Source organism: Danaus plexippus, chromosome 6, assembly GCF_018135715.1.
Source record: "Danaus plexippus chromosome 6, MEX_DaPlex, whole genome shotgun sequence".
NCBI lineage: Eukaryota > Metazoa > Arthropoda > Insecta > Lepidoptera > Nymphalidae > Danaus > Danaus plexippus.
Window position 1 is genome coordinate 5,060,444 of NC_083540.1, and position 23,874 is coordinate 5,084,317.

Below are 23,874 nucleotides of genomic sequence, written 5' to 3' on the forward strand. Positions count from 1 at the left end.
TAGGTACCTAATTCTCTCGCACTTCAATTGCGGGCTCTAACGACCAGTGAAAATAGCTCCCCGCATGCGGGCCTTATCGCATGCGTTACAGAAATCTCCCGCACCCCGAATGCGGGCCTTATCGACCAATGAAAATGCGCCCTGAAGCTGATAGCGCCGATATATATATATCTTTTAAATTTTTCCTTTAAATATTGTATAATATGATTAGTATAATACAAATAAAACTAAATGAGTGATATTTTCTTTATTATATGATTATAAATAAAAATTAATAAAAATGATTAAAACAACGATCTTCCACTAACACAGGACCATATATTTTTATATCTAAAACTAAAAAAGCATTAGTTTTATTAATAAATAATAAGTATGTCTTTTACACAAGTTTTTATTTTCAGCCACAGATACTGTTTATAAAAGATAAAGTAATAAAAAAATTATTATTGTCTTTGAAGGATTAATTTTAAGACAACAAAATTTAATATCTGCTTATAAAAATGGATACCCCAAAAAACTGTAAGGTATTTCAAAAAAATATATTATAAAAACACAGCATAATATTTAACTTGACTATCTAATATGTTTATAAATAAATTTTCTCACATTCCTTGAAAAAATTAATCTCTAGCAATAGTACAATTTCATCAAAGCGTAACAAGTCTCTGATATAAATAAAATTCAAAAATATATGATGTGAAAATTATTTCTTAACACGATTATATTGATAATAATACTATATTTCTAAAACAAATTTTTGCATCTAGCAACATTTTTATACCAATGTATGTGGGTCTAATATAATTTCAAATGATTAAATGACTAGATTAGATAACATGTTCAGGATCCAATTCTCCTTGTTCCACTGTCATGTACATGCCCTCTTCCTCGTACGTAGAATCGTGTTTGGCGAGGATACGCAACAAAGGACGTAACTTCATCCACCACTGCTGCTTCGCTATTCTTTGGCTGCAAACATACATTAAAATAAAGTATGTAATTTATATCACAATATCATGAGACAGTTTCATATTTCATTTCAGTCTTTTGAATTCTGTGACATTCTTTGGTGAAGACACTATGGAGTTAGTTCGCCAGTTTTTATAATACCTACTTGATATTTTAATTTTTCTTTTAATCTAAAACATAACTAAGTGTCACATCCAGACATGAATTTTAATAAGTACCATATAGATGTGAGTATAGTTATACAATAGTGTGAGGAAACTAACCCGAAATTAGTCTGAGCTTTGAGCTCCTCGAGCGGTGTAAATTTGTATTGTCTCTTCACAACGCCGAGTAAACAGGCAGAATCGGGTCCGGTGTTGCCGCGTTGAATATTCTCAACCAGCCAATGGAGAGACTTGGCCGCCATTTTGGTACCCATGTTCCTATCGAAGGGAGTTGGCGAACCTCCTTGCTGCATGTGACCTGTATTTATAAACATTATAATTTATATGACAAACAAAATTGGGTAGAGTGTGTATTTATATGTAAATAATTAATAGCCATTGGCTGGTCAAAAAATCAATCATTTGGCTACATGTCAAAAGACAGCTGAACAATTCTGATTTATTTATAGAAAACACTACGAATCGGTTCAAAAATCGAAACATAAATATAAAATGTTGTAACAGAATAAAATTGTTTTTGACATCGAAGGTACGACTAAGTTTTCGAGGTTGCAACCTCTCAACTTACCGAGCACGTTCATTCTCGCTGTAAATAAACCTTTCCCCTCTTCAGAATAGAGTCTATAAATAAAATCAGTGTTATAATTATCGTTGGCCTTCTCGTTACGGAGTATGAGACCGCGTTGGATGCCGCCGGTCATTTTGGACGCCATGTGATATACATCTTGTTGCAGATCCTTAATGGAGAACTTTTCTTCGTAGATATAAGCAGCGTCGGCCCCACCAGCAAGACCTACAAAAATAGCAATTAAATTATATTAATATTTATATTTGTCAGAATCATGTCTTTTATAAAATATAGTTACCCGCTAATGTTGCCAAGTACCCGCAGTATCCACCCATGGTCTCAACAACAAAAACACGTCGTTTTGTACCCTAAAAAAATATCATGTACCATGAAACCTCTAATGTAGATTCTAATTAAGTTTTTTGACCATGAAAGATAGCAAATTTCAAGTAACACACACACACAAACATACACACATATATACATACATACATACATGTTGATTTGACATAATGGATTATTACTAGTAATTTTTTACTTTATTCAGGATCAGATAGCAATTAACAAGAAGTTATATAGTTACTTGGGCTGATTGTCGGATACGATCACATATCTCTGTGATCTCATTGAGCGCTGTGTCCGCTCCCAGTGAGAAGTCAGTGCCAGGAACATTGTTACTGATGGTGGACGGTATCACCACCATCGGTATATTAAACTCGGGGAAGTTGCTGCGACCATCGTACAACTCCAGACCCGCTTGGTAAGCCTGTGCATATATAAAATTCAAACAATATTCCCCGTGATTTGGACATACATACAATAATAATATATATAGTTAGACAAATAAAGATTAATAGTTTTTGTGAGGTACGCGTATAATTGAAATTTTGAATAATATCAATACTTACATATTTTCCAACATTTCTCACTGTTCATTTTGAATTATAAAGACTATAAATTTTGAGGGTAGTTTGTAAATACATTTTTTTTCTCATAGTACCTCAAACCCTCCAATAATAAGCAGTCCTTGTATATTGAACTGTTTGATCCTCGCCGCTATCTCCGCCTTCTTGTCACCTGGTAGCGTCCTTTTGGTTCCAAGGAAGGCGCCTCCTTGTCCCACCCAACCAGTTACATCGGACCTAAATAATACAACATTCTCAATAATTTTCATTATATTTGTTTGCTATATATCTATACCGAATAAAGTTTTGGCGAATCTATTATTACATTGCTGTACTAAACGTGTGGGTGTGCAATTGTGAGAAAGATATTTATATTTTTTGCATATATTTGTAATACTTTGATAAAATTTTTGATATGAAAATTTACAGACGATTCTTAATATTCTCTACGAAATGTGTCTGTATCTGTCTTAATGATACAGTGATCAAGGGAAGTTTAGGATATATGCATACCAGAACTACCCACACATCCTTACTCGTTAATAAAGCAACATTTTATAAGACTTTCGCGAGTATTCATTTAAAATTTAAATGAAAGTAATATTTTCGGATTTACTACCCGTTATTTTATTGTTTTTAAAACAAATTGTCAAATCTCACATCTCGTGTGCCCGTGGTCACGGTTGATGCAAAGTAACCGAGACGTCGTTAGAATGTAGTTTTTATAAATAATAAGATAACACGTGGTAATCCGGAACTCTTATTATATAATGAGATCTAAGATTTTCGCGAGTATTCATTTAAATGAAACTAGTATTATTCGGATTTACTACGCGGATTTTATTATTTAAAAACTACATAATCCCGACGTTATTATAGTTTCATTTAAACGTTTAATGACTTCCATTCAAACATTCGTTACCATTCCATCTTAGCGATGTTCCCGCTGATGAGTCCCTCTACACCGTCGTGTATACCCAGCACGGTGTCTCCGCGGTAGATACAGTTCCTGACGAACGACCTCACCGCCGCGTTCATACCGCACGCCGGGGCTCCCACGTGCATCACCGCCAGAGTATAACCCTCCTGCAATTGTTAATATGCCATATATTAGATATTATTGCTACTTTGATATTAATATATATGTATACAGGATGTTTCCAAAATGATGTCTCCAAAATGACGTCAATCGCTAAACTTTATTTTATTTTCAGGTTCCTGTATTAAATTGTATTGTAATATATTTAAATGTGATTACGTATTAAGTATCTTGAAACTACATATTATTGCGACTTTGATATCGCTGTAGACATATACAGGATGTTTCCAAATTGATCCTTTATTTTATTTTAAAGTTACTTTATTATTTTGGTTATTTGCGTGTGATTTCGCATTTAGCATCTTAAAACTACATACTAAGCGTTCTAGTTTATCATTCGTAATTCTCTCTAAATACTATGATGACTTAAGTTTTATGAATATAAAATCTGAATCTAAATTTTAAGTTTTTTTTAAACTTATAATAATGGCATAGAATTCTCTTATAACGCCTATCTACGGATACTTTTTACAATCCTCAAAAAAAATTCTTAAGCAAATCGATATTATGTAATTTTTTATATTAAAAACAACATAATATTAAAAATAGCCATAGTAACACAAAATTTACGTCTGTAGTATTGAAGTAGTTGTTCCATGTTTGTAGTATTGTTTTTTTTTTTGTAAATAGGTGAACCAGGAACGGAATTTCAGGATGTGTTTATAATACAGGACTTTATAAAGTTATTCTTAATTATAGTAAAACTAACCAAACCTCTATTTTAATTGTAACGTAGAGTATTTTTTTGGAATAAATATAAGTATCAGGAAAATCACTTCGTAGTCAGATGCGTATGGCATTCTCAACAAAGGGATATTTTGTTAAGTATTTAAATAGTTCACTGATTTAATAAGGAGTCGCGTATGACAATTCTGAATCTTTTAACCAGTCTTATTAATGTATAATAAATAATTCGCAAATATTAAAAGGATCTATTTTTAATGCTAACTTACGGTCGGTCTGCCGGAGGCGTCGAAAGCTTCCTTAGGCGGTTTGAGACGGGTCAACATTTTGTATGTTTCCAGATTCCTTGCAAAACTGCGTCCGCGCAGTTGGACCGCTAAATCCCAGTTTTTGTCAGCCATAGCCTGGTCAGTAAAGGTCTTGTTATATTCAACATTTCACTGAGTTTTCAATCCATATATATGTATCTAGCCTTAGTTAGATTTATATCTTTGAATATCTTGAAAAATTGTAAAACTTTATTCCAACCTGTGCCACGGCTTTAGTACGTCGCACACAATCCATGAGCGGCAGGCGAACGGCTTGGTTTCCGTCCAGGGTCACCACACACGGTTCAGTTTCGGGCGTGGCTTCCATTAGAGCCATCACGGCCTCAGCGCCCATGCGGCAACCCTAGATTAATGACGTAAAGTATAACCTCATGTGATCATTTGTGTTACATTTAACACTGATTTAAATATAATTAAAATCGTCTCAAAAAATACAAGTGAATCATAAAATATAAGTATGTAAAAATTTATTCAAATAAATATATGCAGTATATATACAGCAATAATAGATTACTGTAAATACGAAATGATCAATTTGCGAGCAGAATGCAACTTATTTAAGTTTAATTTAATTAGCACCTGGCGAGGGCGGACTGACTGTGGTCACGTAAGCCACGTTTGGTCAAAGTAAAAAGTGATGTAACCAAAAAAAGCCAAACCATTTTCGGCGTATAATAATTAAATTAATTAAATAATTAATATATTTCTATAAAAGTCCTTTTTTATCTTTCATGAATCTACTTTTTTATCGTATTAAGATAGTTAAGATATGAAAATCCTATAGCTGCAACAGTATCTGATTTCGTATATACACGTTTATATAATATTTGGCTTGAACTGTTTTCTATGCATTAAAATTGGTTGTTTATTTTCGATTCTAATTTTAATATTACATCATTGTAATTAATATCACGTAGGTTAAAAGCGAGATGCGTGGTGTTAATAATTTTGTTTTTTATATATAATATTTGTTTTATAGCAAACACCAGTGTAAAAGGTATCTTCACGCACACATCTATAAAAATATACGTTTCAACTGTAAAAACATTTCAACAACGTTCCTTATAAATCATTTTAATCTAATCTCAGCTTCCGAACAAGAAATTGACACTTCATTTTCAAGCAATTAAAGAAATCAGGCCTATTCCTAGGATTAAGTATTAAGTAACGTAATACAAATACGATATATTATAAAAATAATCCAAAAATCCGGAGACAGTAATATTTTCTTCATAACAATTGGTTCATAATTAACTTGAAACGAATAATATGGAGTAGTCTTTCCCGAAGTGGGTGATAACGCCCCCTTGTGGGTGCTGCAGGCCTAAAGGAGCCCGGTAAGAGACCCAGGAAATAAATATGAGAATTGTGTAGAGGCCTGGGGGTTGATTTGTAATTGCATTTACCTAGGACACGTTATGGTGTTTTTTTCTGTTGGTTAAAATATGGTGGCGTTAAAAAATATTTTATTCTCAAAATGAGCAGTAGTCCAAATAAGCTTAGGAACCCTTGATATAGTTATTGTTATTCGTTATGGTTAAAATGAAAAACAACCAGGGACAATGTTCACTAGGAGACAAGATTGTACTTACGAGAATTCTATCAAAAGCTGATGGTGATCCTCCTCTTTGCACGTGTCCAAGGACAGTGATGCGCGTGTCTTGTTGAAGGTTGTCAACAACCACCTTCTTAACTAGCTCCGCGGTGATAGGTTGACCCTCGCGATCGATGGCCCCCTCAGCTACTATGATTATATTAAGCCTCTGACCGGACTTACGCTCCTAGAATTAAAGGTTCTCGAAAAATCCATTTTATACATTAAATTCTCTACAATATATTTTGTGTTATTCGCCTATTTTGTGATTCGTGACCTTCATTACTCTCAAGCTTCTATTGGTCTCACATATTCAATAGGATTTAATAGGAAGAACTGTGACAAATTAAAAACAGTAATACAGTAAGTAAGGCCAAAATAAATTAACATCTCTACATTAAAAACACACACATACTTTAGCAAGACATTCAATGTGATCAGCCCATAAGTGTAAAATCAAAAAAAACTTAAAGCAAGAACAATTCAACATCATGCAAAGCCTATTATCTAAAACCTTAAATGCCATGTGCCCCTTGAAGAACAGGTCAGAGAGATGTAAAAGATGTAGAGCCAGGAAGAAATTATGGACTTTATTGATGACTGTGTTATGTAAGCCTTTTCACTAAAATTTGTATACCTGCTGTAAACGTTTGCAAAGTTTTTCAACCCAATTATTTGGGACAGGGTCTTCCGGAATGAAAACTTGGTCAGCCTCGCTCGCCAGAGCGGCCACTAATGCCAGATAACTGCAACAAGCAGTACCCAACCATAATGGACAATGGAGATGAGAAAATTTTGTTTTTAAATACAATATCCATAGATAAGTGCTTTTTTATATATGTGCCAATTAACTGCCAATTCAATTAAATATTTCTGTAATATATTCGCCTAGCCCAAGACTTTTAAATATGGAATGAATTTTAAGTAACCATTCCCCCACATAAATAAAAACTTGAAATCTTGCCTCCTTAATTTTTTCACATATTTTTTTATCCCAATCGAGCGGTGCTGGCTCTTCACAAATAAAACAATAGGTAGCGTCCGTACTGAGTGCCGTATATACTGCAAGAAAACTAAAGAGATACTTCGCATGAATGGAAAAGTAATGTTAAAAAAAAAAACTAGTGATAGAACAAAACATTCACACAGGAAGGGGGCAAGGCATCACTATAAATTCATTATGTTAACTCTTGCCTGTTCTAATTTATAACAAAGCTTATCTCTCCAGTCCACTGTAGGTGGTGATTCAGGTATAAACACATAATCAGCCTCAGAAGACAATGCTGTTACCACAGCAAGATATCTACACCAATAAACTGTTTATTATTATTTTAATAATTTAAAATTGAATTGGCTAATATGGCCTAAGCTCTTATTATGTTCTTAATGAATTATAATCATATGTGAACTCACCCACAATGTCTACCCATGACTTCCATAATGAATGTCCTCTGGTGAGAGTAAGCAGTGCTTACAATAGCATCAATAGCTTCAATAATGCGATGCAATGCTGAATCTGTGCCAATTGTCATGTCGGTACCACAAAAATCATTGTCAATTGAACCCACCTGTAACAAGGTTTTATAACAGGAGTTATAACATTAGCTCATGTGATATATTAAAGTATATTTCTTGTATTTACCATTCCAGCAATATGCAAATGTTTATACTTTTCTCTTTGGTCTTTAGTAATTCTATTATTTTCTAATAATTCATCAAGCAAGCTAGACCATTCCTGACGGAAAAGGTTAGCTCCAGTGAGTGAACCATCACCACCAATTACCACCAAATTAGTTATACCTCGAGTGACCAGGTTGCTTGCAGCCTTAAGACGACCTTCCCTTTTCCTAAAACACATTATTATTAATATGCATAATTTCACTCCTCTATTTCATTAGACTCATAAAAATAAACCCAACTTATATATTTATTTTTAATTAGAACAAACTTTTTAGTTATTACTCACCTGGAAACAACAAAATCTTTGCTATCTTTTTGCTCTCAAATTATGAAATGCATTTTATAACAGTTAAAGCAGTGAAATAATATGTTAACAAATATTTAATTAAAAACAACTTACATGAAATCCATACATCTAGCAGATCCAATAATTGTACCACCTTTGTGAATAATAGAACTAACAGATGACCAATTTGCTTCTTCTATGTTGTCTCCACCATCTACCATACCTTGGTAGCCTTCACGGATGAAGTAAACTTTACAACCCAAGTAAATTCCCATCCGAACGACTGACCGTACGGCAGCATTCATACCTTGGGAGTCACCACCACTAGTGAACACAGCGAGTCCCTTTCCTCTATGGGACCCACGTTCTATAAACTTTTGAGTAGTAGTTATATCCATTATTTTTTTAAATAATTATAACCACTGAACAACTACAACAAAAACAATTTACTAAATTTTTATATATTAAGAAATATTTTCTGTAAATATAGAGTGAAAACTATTTAAAGAAGTACCTTTATAATACGATAAATAAATGTTTTGAAGTGAATTTATGTTTTTACTTTGTTAAATTTGAATACCGGAGAAGGTGAACTTCATGAAGGTGACCTTTATTTGACAGTATAATAACACAAAACATAAAATATAATGTGACCATACTCGCTTTCTAAATAAATAAATAAATAAAAGTATAAATAAAAAAATTAAATGTGTAACAAATGAACTTTAGATCCTACGTCATTTTATTCATAAAAAAATTATCAAATAATGGTATAAATTGGAGACCGGATAACAATAAAGAAATGTATCATTTTTTTCTACACAGGTTGTGACAAAGATAATTTTAAAGAGGGTTTGATTTATAAGGTTTCTTTTATATTAATAACCATATTATTTTCCTAAGAATTCATTTAAAGGAACTAATCTGAGTAACTAATTAAAAGATTTTGATGACTGACAGAAAAATTATTACAAAATAAAAGAACTATATATTTCACTGGTGTAATTAAAATTTTAAAAAGAATTTATAAATCGAAAAATTTAATTTTAAGTCTTTAAAATCTTTAAGTATGATTTAGAAAGAGGATTATGTAACCTATTTGAAGAAGCCTCGACAAACAAAAGACACAGTCAAAGTCTGCGTACGTATTTCTTGTTAAATATTTAATTAGAATTCTTAAAATAATTATTATTTGATTTTAGCAACACAATACATAAATATATATTATCTGTAAAAAAAATTATGTCTATGTGTTTCATCAGGGTGTTGATGCGGACGTAAAACAGATTCAAAATAGTAAATTTAAAAGTCAATGTCTTGTCTTAAATTTTTAATCTTTAATTTTATGAAGGAATCTTTCAGTCTTCAATTTATTTTGATTTTTAAGATATTAAACACAAACAAGTTCCAATCATTATTATTTATTTAAGGTTGTTGTAGCGTTTCATTTTCTTGTGGATTAAATGATTTCTGTTCTTTTATATTTTTCATACAATATACGTTAATCTTCATAATATTGAAATGTCTGCGGAATCTGATATGGAATATTCGGACAATGATGGAGACGACTATGACTATTACGGAGGACAAGATGATTGCGATATGGAAGCTGTGGACCGTAGCAAATCAGATCCAGAATATTTTCAATACACTTGTCTTAGAGTAGAAGAAGTGGAAAAATTATTGAATGAATCGATTGAACTACTTAGTAACAGTCTCCAAATAACACCTTCACTAGCGAAGGTAGTATAGCTTTATATGACACTTAATTAGAACGGAACCATTGTGATCTTAGTGCCTTCTATTTACATGACGTTGGGGGAGTACACTGCACGTTTTTCGCTGAGAAGAATACCACAAATTAAGAACCTAACACAATACCATTAACAACTTGTTATTTATTTCTAGGTAATGTTGCATGCTTATGAATGGAATGCTCAAGAGATTATAAAAAAATATAACGAAAATCCGAATGAAGTTCTTGTATACAGTTGTGTGAAACCTCGTCTACCAGTTGTTCAGGGTTGCACAAGTCGATCTATCTGTGCTGTTTGTGCAACCACACCCCCCATCAATAATTACAGTGCACTTGCTTGTGGGCACTTTTTTTGCAATGAATGTTGGGCAATGCATTTTGAAGTTCAAATCATGCAAGGTATGTCTATTACTGAAAAATATACTTTAAATTGAAATGTGAATATGCAAGCAATACTCATTAGTGAAAAAAATGTAGGAGTCTCCAACACTATACAATGTATGGCTCAAGATTGTGAAGTAAGAGTACCAGAGGACTTTGTTTTATCTCATGTAACAAAACCAGCTTTAAGAGAACGCTATCAACAATTTATGTTCAAAGATCATGTTAAATCCCATCCTCAGCTCCGATTTTGTCCAGGACCTAATTGTCAGGTATATAAGAATTGTAATTATAAACATATAACGGAGTAAGTAAAAAGAAAAATCATATAACAGAATTTAAACTATGCATTACTTTCTATAAAGAACATGTAGTAACAGCTATTTTTATAATAGGAACTTATGAATGTAAGAATAATCCCTGCAAGATGTGAAATACTTCTAAAGTGACTTAATATTATATATAATAACTAATATGTATAGTTAAATGGTTTCAGTGGATATATCGTGCCTGGGTCCGGGAAGGTGCTCGTCGTGTTGAATGTCAAGGCTGTGAAATGCTAACTTGTTTCTCATGTGGGGCTCCACATCATGCTCCCACTGACTGTATTACTATAAGGCGTTGGCTGACAAAGTGTGCCGATGATTCTGAAACTGCCAACTATATTAGTGCTCATACAAAGGTCTTTGTAATATGATGAATGTATTGGTCTTTAGAGTTCTGATAGATCATTCAGATAAAATTGACAGTATTATCAATACTTGTTGACACTTGTTTACCAATTAATTGGTTTCCAGGACTGTCCTAAATGTCAAATCTGTATAGAAAAAAATGGTGGTTGTAATCATATGCAATGTGGTGCTTGCCGACATGATTTTTGTTGGGTATGTCTTGGCGACTGGGGTTATCATGGATCAGAGTACTATGAGTGCAGTCGCTATAAGGAAGACCCTAATTCTGTAACAGATAGTCAACAAGCTCAAGTAAATATTATAACTTTTCTGAAATTATGTATTTAATGTTCATTATTGACTAAGTCTGGTTTTAGGCAAAGGAAGCTTTAAAAAAATATTTGCATTACTATGAAAGATGGGAAAATCATGCAAGGTCTTTAAAACTAGAGGAGCAGACACTTGCAACTTTGAAAAGCCGAATAAATCAAAAGGTACAATATTATTTTGCTCTTATCATCTTATAATGTTAATAAAATACATTTATAACATAAATTTATTTTATAATAATGTAATAAAAATGGATATTGTTTAACTATAAGGTAATGGCTGGGGAGGGCACATGGATTGATTGGCAGTACCTTTGGGATGCAGCTAGACTCTTGAAGCGGTGTAGATACACACTTCAATACACTTACCCATTTGCATACTATATGGATATAGGGCCCAGAAAAGAATTATTTGAGTATCAGCAGGTCTGTGTTACTTTCATGTGTACATTATCTAACAGAATATTCATGGTCTCAATTTCAATATTTGCTATTATATTTTTTACATGCTGATTACAGGCACAACTGGAAGCAGAAATAGAGAATTTATCTTGGAAAATAGAAAGGGCTGAAACCACAGACAGGGGAGATCTTGAAAATCAAATGGATATTGCTGAAAAGCGAAGAACAACATTACTTAAAGACTTCTTAGAATTTAATATTAGTATTGCATCTGGTAGTAAAATATAACAAAGGTTTATAATATAGAGTGAGCTATAAATACAATGAAATCAAAGCAATGAGCACCTTATAATATTTCTAAGCCAGATTTTTTTTTGCCAAAGTATATTTATTAACATAACTTTTGCAATAAAATTAATTAATGTGGCATTTGTTGTTTCCTTTAGCACACTGATATGCCTAAATACATAATACACTTGAGAGTGAAAATAATAAAAACATACAACCTCTGTGTGCTCAAAAATATATTCTAATATTATTTTGTTCTTTTAAGCCATCGAAGAACATGTTATTTTAAGATACAATCAGATCACAGATTAACAATAAATAAATATGTTATCTGATATTTGAATATCTATTAAGTAACTAACTATTTCATGAGCACTCATTATAAACAAATTAACAGTTGATTATGTAATCAAATTAAGTAAAATAGTTTGAAAACTAATGAACATTAGGATGCATTTTTAACAAATATGTTTTAACATTAAATATACAATGCGATTATAAATTAGGGGATAAATTTGTTTAATAACGATCGTTGGACCAAGCTCTGGTATTTGGTAAGATTGATGAGAAAGAATTTTGTTATAGCCCTTAATAAACATACCTGCATAATATAAACCGGCTAAATATAAGACTTATTATTACATTTCATTATTTTCCTGTGGTTTAATACACGTGATCTATTTGAAATCGTCCTATTAAAATAAAATCCCTACCGATAAAAAGATTTTTTTTTAAGACTAATTAAAAAATATGGAAATATTTTTTTTATGAATGATACAAATTATTTATTATATTATATAATAATATAAGGCAATTGAAGTTAATTTTAAAGATTAACAAACTTTTTAAGTCTAAAATATTATCTTTATAGTTTGATCATTATACATTGATGTAACAGCAGCCTAGAACCTCACTTCCAGCTCCCATTAGTGTGATGCAACAGGGCCTGGCTTCTCCATAGCAACCTATGTAATTCTTCGTTTGACATTGCAAATATGAAATATTTCGAACCGGCAGATGGGATTACAAAAATTTTTCCTTCAAAAATATACCGGTACCGCTCTGCTCCAAGTTCCAGGTTGCTATACTTTATCAATAATTCTATCCATCACCTATATTAGACTTTTTTCAACAGCTCTTGGGAGGTCCACCGCCCATGTGAATATAAAGAAAATAGCTGTCTATGTCCGATGATGTACATAAAAACAAAAGCTTTAAACTACTAGACACTAGTATGTAAATGTAATCTTAATAATGCAATAAACGCGAAAGTTTATGTTTATGTACGGATGTTTGTTACCCTGACAGGAAAAAAATCCTCAACAGATTTTGAAACTTGACATTGTGAGTAGTGTAACTTAGACATCAAATGAGACATAAGTTATTTTATAGTATCCCGAAATTCTGTGAAGTTACCTTAAGATCGAGCCAAAACAAATATACTATAGATGTAGGTGAATGTTGGCATGATAAATTATATGTTAATATTTATTCTTTAATATTCCATTCGTTTCTCTCTGAGCCAATTCATAAGTTCACTCGGACGACGTCGGAAAAAACTAGTATCAAATATGCGTTAGTAAGGCCGTCCGTACATAAATAATTGAAAATATGAGTCGTTCTTAACCAAAACAACCTTTTGAATAGTGTTCAAGCCTAGGTAAATTGTAGGAATATTTAAGAATGGCATCTCTAAAATTTAAAAACCAGGACAAGAATCGTGAAAACCCCAGGTTTTAGAATCCAAAATCCGGCCACGTGAATAAATTTTGCTAAACATTATTGTTATTTTAAATGTACCATCAAACCGAATCTTATTACAGTTAGTTACAAATTGTTTTAAAAATCCGTAACATTTTAAAACCAGACTACTAATTAATCCCTCCCCCACTCCACCAGACACTCCAATCTATTCCAAGACGAATCCGGGGAAATCCGGACGGATGGCAATCCTGGGTATAATGGCGGTTATTGATGTGATGATGTCACATCTATCATAGGTAAAATTTAATTAAAGACAAGATTATAGGTACATAACTATATAGGCACCTTTTTGTTTTTTTTAAATTTTTTTTTAACATGTGGGAAATTCTCATGGATACCACATGCCCCGGGGGGAGGCGTATGATTATGCCGGACTCCTACCGGCTAAAACCCACCCGGCTACCCTCAGCCGCCGTAAGTGGAGCTACAAGGGGTCGCTTTCGCATTCTACCTCGTAAACTACATAGGCACCTACCTAAAAATATAATTTTGTCTTTTGTTATGGAATTGCATTTAATATGGAATAGATATTAAAAAGGTTTGATTTGCTATGTGGTATTCAGAAGCGACTAACATTCTCATTACATATTTAATAAAAAAAAATTGTGAATATATAAAAAGTAGTATATTCTGAATTTTACAAAACCCTTATGTTAGGTTTTAATGTATTAGAACATTTAAAAAAAAATCAGAAAGTATTCTTGATTATATTCTATAGTGTTCGAATCGCTACATGTGATAAATAAGTGGGTTTTAATTTTAATAATCCATAGTTTTATTTTATATGGACTAAAATATAAAACATCATTTTGTTATGGTATCCATCTCAGATTATTAGAGATATTATAACATTTTTTTTTGCCTTTAACATAAAAACATTTGTAACATAAATCGTACAAAACGGATAAGTGAGTTTTATCTATGGTACAACTTACAACTTCAGAGTTTAGATTCTAGAGTATAACGGTTTCCATGATTATTATCTTTAAACTGTGTTTAATAAACTTATATAACATCTTAAAACTTCGTCCTAGTAGAAAATACAGATTACATCTAACGTCGAATGCCATAGATGTGATACACTAGGAATTGAAAGAACAAGATAAATATATTTCTATATATATTCTATAAAACTAAAGCAGATATATTATCTATATCCGCTCTAGTTTTGAAATATTTTAAACATATATATTATATAAAAAAATATTTTTTATATACATTCTATTTTATTGGCTACTATAAATAATAATAGTAACTTCAATATATACATGTGTTAAAGAAGTCTTCGATATATAACATTTTTTCAAGGAGATTTATTTCACCTCTCAAGTCAGGCAAATTTTTACTCTTTAAAAATTTTTAAATTATAATATATGGTCTCATAAAATAGTAAGTCATTGTGTTCTTTCCGTTTTCTTTAACAAATGTTTCAATAAACTTAATTAAGGGTCAATTTCTTCTTCTTGGCTGAATAGTATATTCCACGTAGTAGATAAAATAAAAAAATTAAACAGAGTATATAAAGGAGTTCGTAACAAACACTCGTAATTATTGTCATTGGTCGTCAAAATGGCGACCACGAATGATTCGAAGGCGCCTTTGCGCCAAGTTAAAAGAGTACAATTTGGCATTTTATCTCCAGATGAAATCGTAAGTTTACGATTTATTATGTTTACAAACTTATGTATTAAAGAAAATTTCAGTTTACACATCAAAATTTTGATTGAAAATGATTAATATGGTGCAAGTGCCAGTGATTCTGTTGAGTCGACGTCGTGTTTACTTCTTTTTTATCATAATATCTCACAGCTTTTGGATTGCTAATGCAGAAGTCGTAATGCGTTGCTATTAAATTTTATATGCTTCAAATATTTAAAAATTGTATCAATAGTAATGTATTTAATGAAGAACGAACTTTTTCTTAGCGTCGCATGTCAGTCACAGAAGGGGGAATTCGTTTCCCAGAAACAATGGAAGGGGGAAGGCCCAAACTTGGTGGGCTTATGGATCCTCGACAAGGGGTGATAGACAGAAGTTCTCGATGCCAAACCTGCGCTGGAAATATGACAGAATGCCCTGGACACTTTGGCCACATTGATTTAGCCAAACCAGTATTTCATATTGGTTTTATTACCAAAACAATTAAAGTATTAAGATGTGTTTGTTTTTATTGCTCAAAATTACTTGTCAGTCCTGTAAGTAGTACAATTGTTTTAATACAATACTTGATTAGATATATTAATTTACATTGAAGTAATTGCAAATTCTAATATTTTCAGACAAATCCAAAAATCAAAGAAGTGGTAATGAAATCTAAAGGTCAACCACGTAAAAGGTTGACTTATGTATATGACCTTTGCAAGGGTAAAAATATTTGTGAGGGTGGAGAAGATATGGATATTGGAAAAGAAGGGGAAGAAGGCAAAAGGGGCACAGGACATGGAGGTTGTGGTCATTACCAACCTTCTATCAGGCGGCAAGGGTTAGATCTGACAGCAGAATGGAAACATGCTAATGAAGACACACAAGATAAAAAGATAATAATAACCGCAGAACGGGTTTATGAAATATTAAAACACATAACAGGTATAAAGTGATGTTATGTTAAGATTTACTTTTTAATTATCATACTGTCATGAAAAAGAAATTATGCAAGTAAATAGTCCTAAAAAATTCTCCATCACTATCAATGTTTGATTTTTCTCTTTTTTTTTTGAGTGATTATTGCGCTCGTAAGTATATTTCATTCAGTATATGAGACTTCAATATTTCTGATTGTAAATCCATGCATGCTGCATGTTCAGATTAATTTCTATTCTTGGTAGGGGTAAGTGTCAAACAGTGATGAAAGACTACTTCATAGTTATGAATGTTTAACGTTAAATATAAATTAGAACATATTTATTGTTTTTTTTTTCTGATCTTCAATTCATTATTAGTAACTGTTAGGCTATATTAAGCATAAAAATTAAAATGTAATATTGAATTGCAAAACTGAATTGCATATGCATGTTGTATGTAAATTTTGTAATGATAAAAGAGTTGTGTTACCTTGTTATTTCTCCATTTTTCAGATGAAGATTCCTTTATTTTGGGTATGGACCCCAAATTTGCCAGACCCGATTGGATGATCGTCACAGTCCTTCCTGTACCACCTCTTGCAGTCAGACCCGCTGTAGTTATGTTTGGATCTGCTAAAAACCAGGATGATTTGACCCATAAGCTTGCTGATATTATAAAAGCTAATAATGAGTTGATGAGAAATGAACAATCAGGAGCTGCGGCTCATGTTCTAACTGACAATATCAGAATGTTACAGTTCCATGTTGCGACATTTGTTGATAATGACATGCCAGGAATGCCTAAGTAAGTTTATGAACATTATGATGTTAGAATGTCATAATTAAAATGTAAAATTATCTCTATGATTATGAAACTTACAATTTTAACTAAATTAATTAATTTTTCATTTTTATAGGGCTATGCAAAAATCTGGTAAACCCTTGAAAGCCATAAAAGCAAGACTAAAAGGCAAAGAAGGTAGAATTCGTGGAAATCTTATGGGAAAACGTGTTGATTTCTCAGCTAGAACAGTAATTACACCTGATCCTAATTTGCGCATTGACCAAGTAGGTGTCCCAAGATCTATTGCACAAAATTTGACATTCCCCGAGCTTGTAACGCCCTTCAACATTGATCGGATGCAAGAACTCGTGCGAAGAGGAAACGCACAGTACCCAGGTGCAAAATACATTGTTCGGGATAATGGTGAAAGAATAGATTTAAGATTCCACCCCAAACCATCAGATTTGCATCTACAATATGGCTACAAAGTTGAGCGTCACTTGAGAGATGATGATTTGGTTATCTTCAACCGACAACCAACACTACATAAGATGAGTATGATGGGTCATAGGGTCAAAGTATTACCATGGTCAACATTTCGTATGAACTTGAGTTGTACTTCGCCGTACAATGCTGATTTCGACGGCGATGAAATGAATTTACATGTACCCCAGTCTATGGAAACACGAGCGGAAGTTGAAAACATACACATAACGCCTCGTCAAATTATAACTCCACAAGCTAATAAACCAGTCATGGGTATTGTGCAAGATACACTGACTGCTGTCAGAAAAATGACAAAACGAGACGTATTTTTAACGAAAGAGCAAGTAATGAACTTGCTTATGTTTTTACCAACATGGGATGGAAAAATTCCACAACCTTGCATCCTGAAGCCACAACCGCTTTGGACAGGAAAACAAATATTTACTCTGATCATTCCTGGAAATGTCAATATGGTGCGTACTCATTCCACACATCCTGATGATGAAGACGATGGTGTTAATAGATGGATATCACCTGGAGACACTAAAGTAATTGTGGAACACGGGGAACTTCTTATGGGTATTCTGTGTAAGAAATCTCTTGGTGCATCTGCTGGTTCTTTACTGCATATATGTATGTTGGAGTTAGGACATGAAATAGCTGGTCGTTTTTACGGTAACATTCAAACTGTCATCAATAATTGGCTACTATTGGAAGGTCACTCCATTGGTATTGGGGATACAATTGCTGATCCTCAAACATATCAAGAAATCCAAAGGGCTATTGTGAAGGCTAAAGATGATGTCATAGAAGTTATACAGAAAGCTCACAATATGGAGCTTGAGCCAACTCCTGGTAATACTCTGAGGCAAACTTTCGAAAATCAGGTCAATCGTATTCTTAACGACGCTCGTGACAAAACTGGTGGTTCAGCCAAAAAGTCTCTAACAGAGTACAATAACCTTAAAGCTATGGTAGTCGCTGGTTCCAAAGGATCAAACATCAATATTTCACAAGTCATTGCTTGCGTGGGTCAGCAAAACGTCGAAGGAAAGCGTATTCCGTTTGGCTTCCGTAAGAGAACATTGCCGCATTTTATCAAAGACGATTATGGTCCGGAATCAAGAGGTTTCGTAGAGAACTCTTACCTGGCCGGTTTAACACCATCTGAGTTTTATTTCCACGCTATGGGAGGTCGTGAAGGTCTTATCGATACAGCTGTCAAAACTGCCGAGACTGGGTATATTCAGCGGCGTTTGATAAAGGCTATGGAATCTGTTATGGTGCATTATGATGGCACAGTCCGAAATTCGGTTGGACAACTGATTCAACTAAGATATGGTGAGGATGGTTTAGCTGGAGAAACAGTAGAGTTCCAAAACATGCCCACTGTAAAGTTATCCAACAAGGCATTTGAAAAGAAATTTAAGTTCGACCCAACCAATGAAAGGTATTTGAAGAGAATTTTCCATGAAGATATTATAAAAGAACTAACGGAGTCGGGTTACGTGATTGCCGACTTGGAAAGCGAATGGGAACAGCTTTGCAAAGATCGTGAAATATTGCGACAAATTTTCCCTAGCGGTGAATCTAAAGTTGTATTGCCGTGCAACTTCAGAAGAATGATTTGGAATGTTCAAAAGATTTTCCACATCAATAAGAGAATGTCAACAGATTTAAGTCCGATAAAAGTGATACAAGGCGTGAAAGATCTTTTGAAGAAATGTGTCATTGTCGCTGGTGAAGATCGTTTGTCTAAACAAGCGAATGAAAATGCAACCTTACTCTTCCAATGTTTAGTAAGATCTACTTTTTGCACGAAGTATGTATCTGAAGATTACAGACTATCAAGTGAAGCTTTCGAATGGTTGATTGGAGAAATTGAAACAAGATTCCAACAAGCACAAGTCAACCCAGGTGAAATGGTTGGGGCCTTGGCAGCCCAGTCTCTTGGAGAGCCGGCTACTCAGATGACATTGAATACCTTCCACTTTGCCGGTGTGTCATCCAAAAACGTAACTCTTGGTGTACCGCGTCTAAAAGAAATCATTAACATATCAAAGAAACCAAAAGCACCATCTCTAACAGTATTCCTTACTGGAGGCGCGGCCAGAGATGCAGAAAAAGCTAAGAATGTTCTGTGTCGATTGGAACACACGACATTGCGTAAAGTCACAGCCAATACCGCTATCTACTACGATCCAGACCCTCAGAACACAGTTATTGCTGAAGATCAAGAGTTTGTTAATGTTTATTATGAAATGCCTGATTTTGATCCAACAAAGATTTCACCTTGGCTATTGCGTATTGAACTGGACCGCAAGAGAATGACAGACAAGAAGCTGACGATGGAACAGATCGCTGAGAAGATTAACGCTGGGTTCGGGGATGATCTCAATTGTATTTTCAATGACGATAATGCTGAAAAATTGGTTTTGCGAATAAGAATTATGAACAACGAGGAGAGCAAATTCCAAGACAACGACGAAGAAACGGTCGATAAAATGGAAGACGATATGTTCCTTAGATGTATTGAAGCGAACATGTTATCGGACATGACTTTACAGGGTATTGAGGCTATAGCAAAAGTGTACATGCACTTGCCGCAGACTGAAGCGAAGAAACGCATTATTATAACAGATCAAGGCGAATTTAAAGCGATCGCAGAGTGGCTTTTGGAAACAGATGGTACTTCACTTATGAAAGTACTGTCAGAACGAGACGTAGATCCAGTGCGGACATTCAGTAACGATATTTGTGAGATATTCCAAGTGCTAGGTATAGAGGCTGTGCGGAAGTCAGTCGAGAAGGAAATGAATGCTGTGTTGCAATTCTATGGTCTTTATGTAAACTACAGACATCTCGCTTTGCTTTGTGACGTGATGACTGCCAAAGGTCATCTTATGGCTATAACACGTCACGGTATTAACAGACAAGATACCGGAGCACTCATGAGGTGTTCTTTTGAAGAGACTGTAGATGTTTTACTTGATGCGGCTAGTCACGCTGAAGTTGATCCTATGAGAGGCGTTTCTGAAAATATTATCATGGGGCAATTGCCGCGAATGGGAACCGGTAAATACGATGTTTAATTTTAAAGCAATTAATATAATATTATAGTTTTTTAGTTATGAAATTAACTGATCTTTTTATAGGTTGTTTCGATTTATTACTGGATGCTGAGAAATGTAAACATGGAATGGAAATGGGCGGTCTAGGTGTCGGAATGGGAGTCGCAGGTGGGATGTATTTCGGTGTCGGCACACCTTCCATGACACCACTGATGACGCCCTGGTCAAACCAAAACACTCCCGGATATGGCAGCAGTGTTTGGTCGCCTGGTCAAGGTATATATAGTCAATTAATGTACATATTCATACTAAATATGAGGTACCTGGTACCTTATTATATATCATTAAATAAACCATTTCTTGTGTATGTCTGACTATCTTTATATATATATCGGCGCTATCAGCTTTAGTGACGGATGCAACATGAAAATAACTTAAGGCTGTCATCAATTATTATAACAACTTATTGGTCGTCGTAACTATTGTTAAAAGTAAAACGAAATCAAAGACTGTTTAAAAGGAGAATAGAACTATGTTTGAATTCTGGTATAAATATGACGTTTGGACGCATGACAGCGGACTGTAGAGTTCAGCGAGTGTGGATCATAAAGAATGTGATTATGAAGAACCTTCGAGAAATATCAGAACATTTAGAAGAATTGAAATTTCATTTTAAAATATCTCGAACGTACTGAAACAAGTGACATTAGTGACGTCAGCGAGGCTGGCGTCCTCTCTTTAAAATAATGAATTTGTAATAAATCTGATATCAGAAGTGGGATCGCTCTAGTGATCAGTTACTGCCGGTCTTAGTGTGTTTGTAAATCCTGATCCAGCTCAAGAAAATAATCATCCGGAGAACGTGCGTAATGAAGAACGCTCCTCAGTCTTTACCACAGATGTGGAGAGCGTACCTCTGAACTAATCACGTGTTACTTACTCTTGAGTTAACCACAGGTCCTTGCTGTATCCTTAAGAATGCCATGAGATGACGTAGGGAGGATAATGTAGAAGTAATTTTCTATAGTTCCGGATTTTGAAACGACTACTGATATATAACCGGAGCAGATTTATTACGTGATAAGAATACATGTGAAAAATTTAGTATCCTTGCCGATGTTTTGCAAATACGAACAAGTCAATTAGGCTTTGACAGTTTAGATTACAATTCGACAATCAGTCCGTTTAAATCGAAGTATCTGGAACGTACTGAAACAAGTGACATTAGTAACGTCAGCGAGGCTGGCGTCCTCTCTTTGAAATAATGAATTTGTAATAAATCTGATATATACAATGTTCTACAAGCAGTTAAAGAAATTAAATTTGTAATATAAAATTAATATTGAGAAATTTCCGTATTCAACATTCAAGTGTGTGCAGGTTATTAACGTATTGATAATTTTTTTCAGTTGGAAGCAGCATGACACCAGGAGGGCCATCATTCTCGCCGTCAGGAGCATCAGACGCGTCAGGGTTGTCACCTGCTTATAGCAGTTCATGGTCGCCACAACCAGGGTCACCAGGTTCCCCGGGCGCTCCGTTATCACCTTACGCCTCGCCAGCGGGAGCGTCTCCCTCGTATTCTCCCACCAGTCCAGTATATGCTGCTCCCTCACCCAGTGTCACGCCGTCCTCGCCAGTCTATTCCCCCACCGGACCTTCTTACTCTCTAACATCACACAATTACTCACCAACGTCACCGATCTATTCGCCGAACTCGCCGAGATACTCACCAAGGTATTCGCCAACGTCCCCCGGCTATTCCCCCCCGTCACCAAGATACTCCCCAACATCTCCAAGCTATTCGCCAACCAGCCCGGCGTATTCACCAAACTCTCCGAGCTATTCGGTGAAATCACAAGACTATTCACCGACTAGTCCGAACTATTCTCCCGCAAGTACATCTTATTCACCGAGCGGGCCCGTGTATTCTGTCAACTCGCAAGGATATTCGCCATCGTCTCTAAATTACTCCCCCAGTAATCTTGTTTATAGTCCGACCTCACAAAACTACTCTCCCTCATCACCGAATTACACCCCTCCGGCACCACCGTACTCACCGACGAGCCATTCATATTCATTGCCCTATTCACCGGCATCTCCAAGTATTTCTCCGTCATCGCCGAAATATTCACCATCACCGAATTATTCGCCGACATCACCATCGGTTTCCGGAGGAAGTCCCACATATTCGCCGACAAGCCATCAATACGGGCCGAAGAGTCCTCAATATTCCCCGTCGAGCACAGCGTACTCGCCTTCGTCACCTCAACATCCGGGCAGTGCGAGATATTCACCATCATCGCGGAACTACTTGTCATCTTCACCACAATATTCCCCATCATCTCCCAGATATTCACCGTCTTCTAATAAATATTCTCCGACTAATATAACCTACACTCCGACATCTTCTAATTATTCACCATCTTCACCGGCGTATTCATCTTCGTCCGGTCCATCCAAATATTCGCCGACATCACCAAATTATTCGCCGACCTCCCCGTCTCATGACGATCTTGATGATTAGATGTTAAGCCAACAGTTTGTAAAGCTATAAGATAGAATAAGATTTATGATATAATTAAAAAAATATAAATGGAATGCAACAAAGAACTATAAGAGTGCATTTATGTATTTTACACTACGGCACATTTTTTTTTTAATATAATTAACATAAAAATTATTGTGTTAATAGTAAAATTCATTCATGTAGAATATTTTGAATTGTGTACTAGAAAAAATAATAATTTAGTTTAAACATTGCTTTTTAGTTATTTAACGGTGAAAGGTTCGATTAAAAACCGTATGAAATACAGTAGTGATGTAAGTAGACCGGAGTCACTTCAACGTTTTTATATCAGAATGAACATATTGAGATATAAAATATTTTCTAAACTTCAAAAATGACATGTTAAGTATTTAATAAACATTTTAAGTTTCTTTTAGTATAAGTATTGTGATTTAAATAAACATTTACTTTACGCAGTTCTGTTTTATTTATGATTATTGAAATTTAATTTGAAGCAACTGTGTTCTCTAAACATTATCGAGCGAAATGTTATCAAATGTTTATTAGATGAAAATGAAAGTAATTTCGGTTACT

At 34.2% G+C, this 23,874-nt stretch overlaps 3 protein-coding genes across 5 annotated transcripts; 2 read left to right on the forward strand and 1 right to left on the reverse strand.

Annotated features, from left to right (window-relative positions):
- Positions 1–232: 232 nt before the first annotated feature.
- On the reverse strand, positions 233–8,949 carry LOC116778740 (ATP-dependent 6-phosphofructokinase). 3 transcript variants are annotated; one of them, XM_032672752.2, is made up of 15 exons: positions 8,793–8,949; positions 8,393–8,708; positions 7,955–8,159; positions 7,726–7,880; positions 6,950–7,058; positions 6,311–6,499; positions 4,918–5,061; positions 4,659–4,793; positions 3,529–3,692; positions 2,702–2,843; positions 2,285–2,467; positions 2,000–2,069; positions 1,702–1,926; positions 1,233–1,431; positions 233–969 (listed from the first exon to the last, which is right to left on the reverse strand). In XM_032672752.2, exons 2-15 carry the CDS (start codon positions 8,674–8,676, stop codon positions 828–830), a joined length of 2,346 nt encoding a protein of 781 aa, XP_032528643.2. In that variant the 5' UTR covers positions 8,677–8,708; positions 8,793–8,949; the 3' UTR covers positions 233–827. The 3 variants fall into 3 exon arrangements, with proteins under 3 accessions (XP_032528643.2, XP_061385697.1, XP_032528642.2); XM_061529713.1 differs by lacking the exon at positions 6,950–7,058 and adding an exon at positions 7,277–7,385; XM_032672751.2 differs by lacking the exon at positions 6,950–7,058 and adding an exon at positions 7,507–7,615.
- A 678-nt stretch (positions 8,950–9,627) lies between these two features.
- Positions 9,628–12,246, forward strand: LOC116779068 (potential E3 ubiquitin-protein ligase ariadne-2). The gene is made up of 8 exons (XM_032673220.2): positions 9,628–10,021; positions 10,187–10,433; positions 10,512–10,687; positions 10,912–11,097; positions 11,213–11,398; positions 11,464–11,580; positions 11,689–11,841; positions 11,935–12,246. The coding sequence occupies exons 1-8, from the start codon at positions 9,800–9,802 to the stop codon at positions 12,103–12,105; spliced, it is 1,458 nt and encodes a 485-aa protein (XP_032529111.1). The 5' UTR covers positions 9,628–9,799; the 3' UTR covers positions 12,106–12,246.
- Positions 12,247–15,411: 3,165 nt separating this feature from the next.
- Positions 15,412–23,756, forward strand: LOC116779223 (DNA-directed RNA polymerase II subunit RPB1). Its single transcript, XM_032673428.2, has 7 exons — positions 15,412–15,519; positions 15,795–16,064; positions 16,149–16,455; positions 16,944–17,235; positions 17,348–20,775; positions 20,856–21,047; positions 22,181–23,756. The coding sequence occupies exons 1-7, from the start codon at positions 15,439–15,441 to the stop codon at positions 23,296–23,298; spliced, it is 5,688 nt and encodes a 1,895-aa protein (XP_032529319.1). The 5' UTR covers positions 15,412–15,438; the 3' UTR covers positions 23,299–23,756.
- Positions 23,757–23,874: the final 118 nt, after the last annotated feature.